This window comes from Saccostrea cucullata, unplaced genomic scaffold (genome assembly GCF_032062105.1).
Source record: "Saccostrea cucullata isolate Sc308-1 unplaced genomic scaffold, CSIRO_AGI_Scuc_v1 ctg483, whole genome shotgun sequence".
Classification (NCBI taxonomy): Eukaryota; Metazoa; Mollusca; class Bivalvia; order Ostreida; family Ostreidae; genus Saccostrea; species Saccostrea cuccullata.
Genome location: NW_026929240.1, coordinates 123,671 through 127,500, shown reverse-complemented (window position 1 = coordinate 127,500; position 3,830 = coordinate 123,671). Strand labels below are relative to the sequence as shown.

General features: G+C 33.3%; 1 protein-coding gene across 1 annotated transcript in view; it reads left to right on the top strand.

Annotated features, from left to right (window-relative positions):
- Positions 1-2,785, top strand: part of LOC134280202 (SCO-spondin-like) — an 18,449-nt gene extending 15,664 nt beyond the window's left edge. Inside the window, exons 24-26 of the mRNA XM_062762620.1 lie at positions 1,368-1,564; positions 2,051-2,204; positions 2,718-2,785. Of these exons, the coding sequence (XP_062618604.1) occupies positions 1,368-1,564; positions 2,051-2,204; positions 2,718-2,785 (419 nt within the window). The remainder of the gene's footprint in view (positions 1-1,367; positions 1,565-2,050; positions 2,205-2,717) is intronic.
- The last annotated feature ends 1,045 nt before the right edge of the window (positions 2,786-3,830 follow it).

Here is a 3,830-nt window from a genome sequence, read left to right as displayed (position 1 = left end):
TGTTTTTCAGATGATTAGGTCGAATTTTCTCTAACTTAGCGCGTTGTAGTAACTCTTGGCTTCCGGTTCAAGGACTATCATTTATGCATATGATACATAAGACCCCGTTGAAGCGTAATGCAATGTATTTTTGCATCATCAACTCTCCATCACTTTTACGTTGAGATTTTCCAGTTACAGCAATTGAAATGCGTACTAAAGCCATTTTCGAGAAGCCTTAGCATCGTTACGGGAAACAAAAGGAGATTTTATTTTTTGAAATATTGCTGCATTTCTTCAGATGAACAGTACAAACACTTAAAACTCCAAAATATTGCCAAATATTTTGTTAAACATGCAATTTTTGATTTCTGTTAAGCAGACTCAAACTCGACTTCCGGTTATGGTACGAAAATCGTTCGCAGAAGGATAAAACGTACGCTGAACTAGGACCTTAGGTCCCCCGCGCAGTTCACGTCTATCGGGTCTGTTTACTCCGCTAAAAAATGTAGTGCGTTGCATACGTAAAGTGAAAATAGAATAAATCGGAATACTGTGAAGCCTTTTCAGTGTAAAAAAAAAAACCCAGAAAATTTATTTTTGTCAAGGGAATAACCATCTGTGATGGATATTAGAAAACAAAGAGGGGGAGGGGGGTTGCTACCGATATTTACCAAATTGAAGATATCCATGATTTTAAGATACAAAATTCTTTACTTTACATAATTATTCCCCCCTAAAGTAGGGTGTTGCGTTTCTTTTGCGTGTCAGTATAATATTTTCAATTTCAAATTGTCAAATCGCCAATATTTTTGCAGAAAAAGCGAATTGGAATATCAGCAATGCATTTTCTAATTGCAAATTGATCAACAAATATATTTTGGGTTAAAAAACGATAGGTATCCAGGCATTCAGAGAAATTGTCATGATTTTTTTACTTATTTGGTATTTTTGTCTTCTATTTCCGTCATGTATTCTATAATACATAATGTAAAAGGCTTTTGCTATCATTGCAAGACACCGCAAATCACTTCTCATTTCATATCATGCTAATAAGCATTGGTATCTAAGCCTGGATTCAAGAAAATCCTATTTCTCTAAAACTGTACAGTATTTTTTTTTTCGTTTATAGGGTACAAATATCAACTTTTATGAGACCTTTTCTAAAACTTCCAAAAACCCTGAATCTTATAAAGAAGAATAAAATGAAAATTGTTGCATGAAAAAAAAAATCATTTTCAAGCTTCATTTTGATGCATTTCAAATTAAATATTAATTTTTGGAGTTATCCTTTCTGGCTGAGGATCGGATATCCTTAATATTTTAAGCATACTGTAATACAACTATCCATCTTTATAATAAATTATTTGTGATTATTACTGTAACAGTTGACGGTGCATGGACCGACTGGTCACCATGGGGAAGTTGTAGCAAGAGTTGTGGCGGCGGTAGAAGGTCAAGGTCAAGGACATGTGATAACCCGAAGCCTGCAAATGGCGGAAAAGACTGTACCGGCGACTCCGGAGATTTCGGGGATTGTAATCCTGACGACTGCCCAACTGTTGCTGCAGGCACATACCAACAGGTGAGGAAATATGGGCATGGCTTTTATAATGATTTATACATGCACTAGTTCAATGATAGTTACTCTTTCACACTGATTGTAAGATGCTATAAAAGTTGTTTTTGTTGGAAAGAAAAGGTACCGGGTATGAATTAAGGAATGGGTAAAATATGAATCACACGCACTTGATCAAAATAAGTTAGATATGAGTATTTACTATTGTATGAGGTAAATTCTATTCAGTCGAGAATATTGCCTAGAGAACCAAGTTGAACGTACACTCATGAGATTCGGTAGCTGCAGAACTGTAGCCCCCCCCCCCTCCAAATATAACAGACCGGTCTGTCAATATATTTTTTTTTCGGAGAGCTACAGTTATGCAGCTACAGATTCGTGCAAACTTCAGAAGGCAAATGAATTCATTCTTTTTGTATTTTTCTTTCTTGTTACATTGATACTTTTTTTTATCGTATTTGTATAATTATACATGTACAATATTGTTTGTAGCTGTGTCCCTCTGCCTTTTTCACTTGTCAATCGGGAGCTATGACTTGCATCCAGAAAGCCTTTGTCTGTGATTGTTCCAACGATTGTGATGATGGCAGTGACGAAACTTCCGGTTATGCTGGCTGTAACGTAGAGGCATGTCTGGGAGGGGCCGGTAAGTGGAAGGTGTTAATTCTGTAGTATAACGAGAATGTCAATGAGAGCCCGTACGACGACAATGATGATGATTAGGGCAAAGTTAAGTGAAAAATGTAAAAAAAAAAAGGGGGGGGGGTTGATCAATAAATTAATATGTTTTTGACAAATGGGGATAAAATTTCAGTTTTATCTAAAAATTTAAACTTTGAAAAAAAAAATTATTTATTTAGAATCTATAATCTAGTAAAAGAATGATTATCCTTTCCTTCAGAATAACTTAAAACTCAGGGGGATAACTAATGATTTTTTTAGAAGCATAAATTTAGTTCTTCACACAAATTTATACAAATGTTAACCGTTTCTTATACATGTATATGTACATGTAACGTACGTTATAAATAATATATCAGATGATAAATATTGCTACATGTATCACTATATCTGACTGTCATATCAAAAGAAGCTTTCCTCGATGTTTAAAGTTAGTCTGAATTTATTTTAATTATCTTGTTTACTTTTTGTCTTTCAGGACTAAATATGGCTTCTTTTGCACTGATCATGACGTCACTGATTATCTCGGTCTTCCTGACGCTTTGAGGTTGCAGATATGAAATAGAAGCTTTAAATAGTGTCCAGAATCACCATTGATTCAAACATACATAAACATTCGCTGCACGTTGTTCATTCGCCCTTTATACAATGATGCTAAAAGACTATAATTGTTGAAAAAAGGTTCTGTTTTCTTTGATAGCTGAAATAGAGTTCATGTATAAAATGTTAACTTTTACGTGTGTTTAAGTTACTTTCTTATCATTGGTGGTGTTAAATCTTTCCTGTGGTTTGCGCTGTTTTTCAATAAAAAGTAGTCTGCAGTGCTTGTTGTATTTGTTTGTTAATATCAAGAACTTGGATAATTAAATTGCTTGTATTAAAAACTAAATGCAAATCACAATCTTAGTTAGAAGATTAATTTTTTAAATTATCGCAATATTTAAAAAATATATTTTCCTTTCCAAATCAGACTGCTTCATAATGTTGATTTCTTGGTTAACCCTTTAAGATATTATAATTAATCTGTAATATTATTATTAATTAATAATGTCTTAAATATTAGACCTCGATCGCGCCTGATTACAAATGGACCTACTTACATTACTTGTACGTTAAGGTCATAATTAATCCTTTATTTCTTTGGCATTATTTCAATCTTTACGAAAGGTGACAAGCCTATATCTTTCCCATTGCATATTTATAGACTAGAGCTAGCGAGGGATAAAACTTGAAACGTGAGGATTATAAGGTCAATAAATCGTTAAGAGAAATGGATTTGAATGTCACTGTACTTTCAACCTTTTTTCTATAAATGCTGGATTAATTTAATTTTGTTCACAGGTACTTGTTTCAAAAACAGGACACTCTCTAAGAATATTAAAGGATCGAGTGTCTTGTATGCCCAACAAGTGCCTATAGTTTGGTTCAAAATTTTCATTTTCACCGTTAATTTATTTATCATTTTCAATCCAATATCACAGGAAGATCAAAAATACAAAAAATATTCCTCTCCAGATTTTCCTTTAAAAATGTGGGTTCAACAACTCTGTGCAAATGGCAATCGTTTAATATATTTATAACAAAAGCCAAA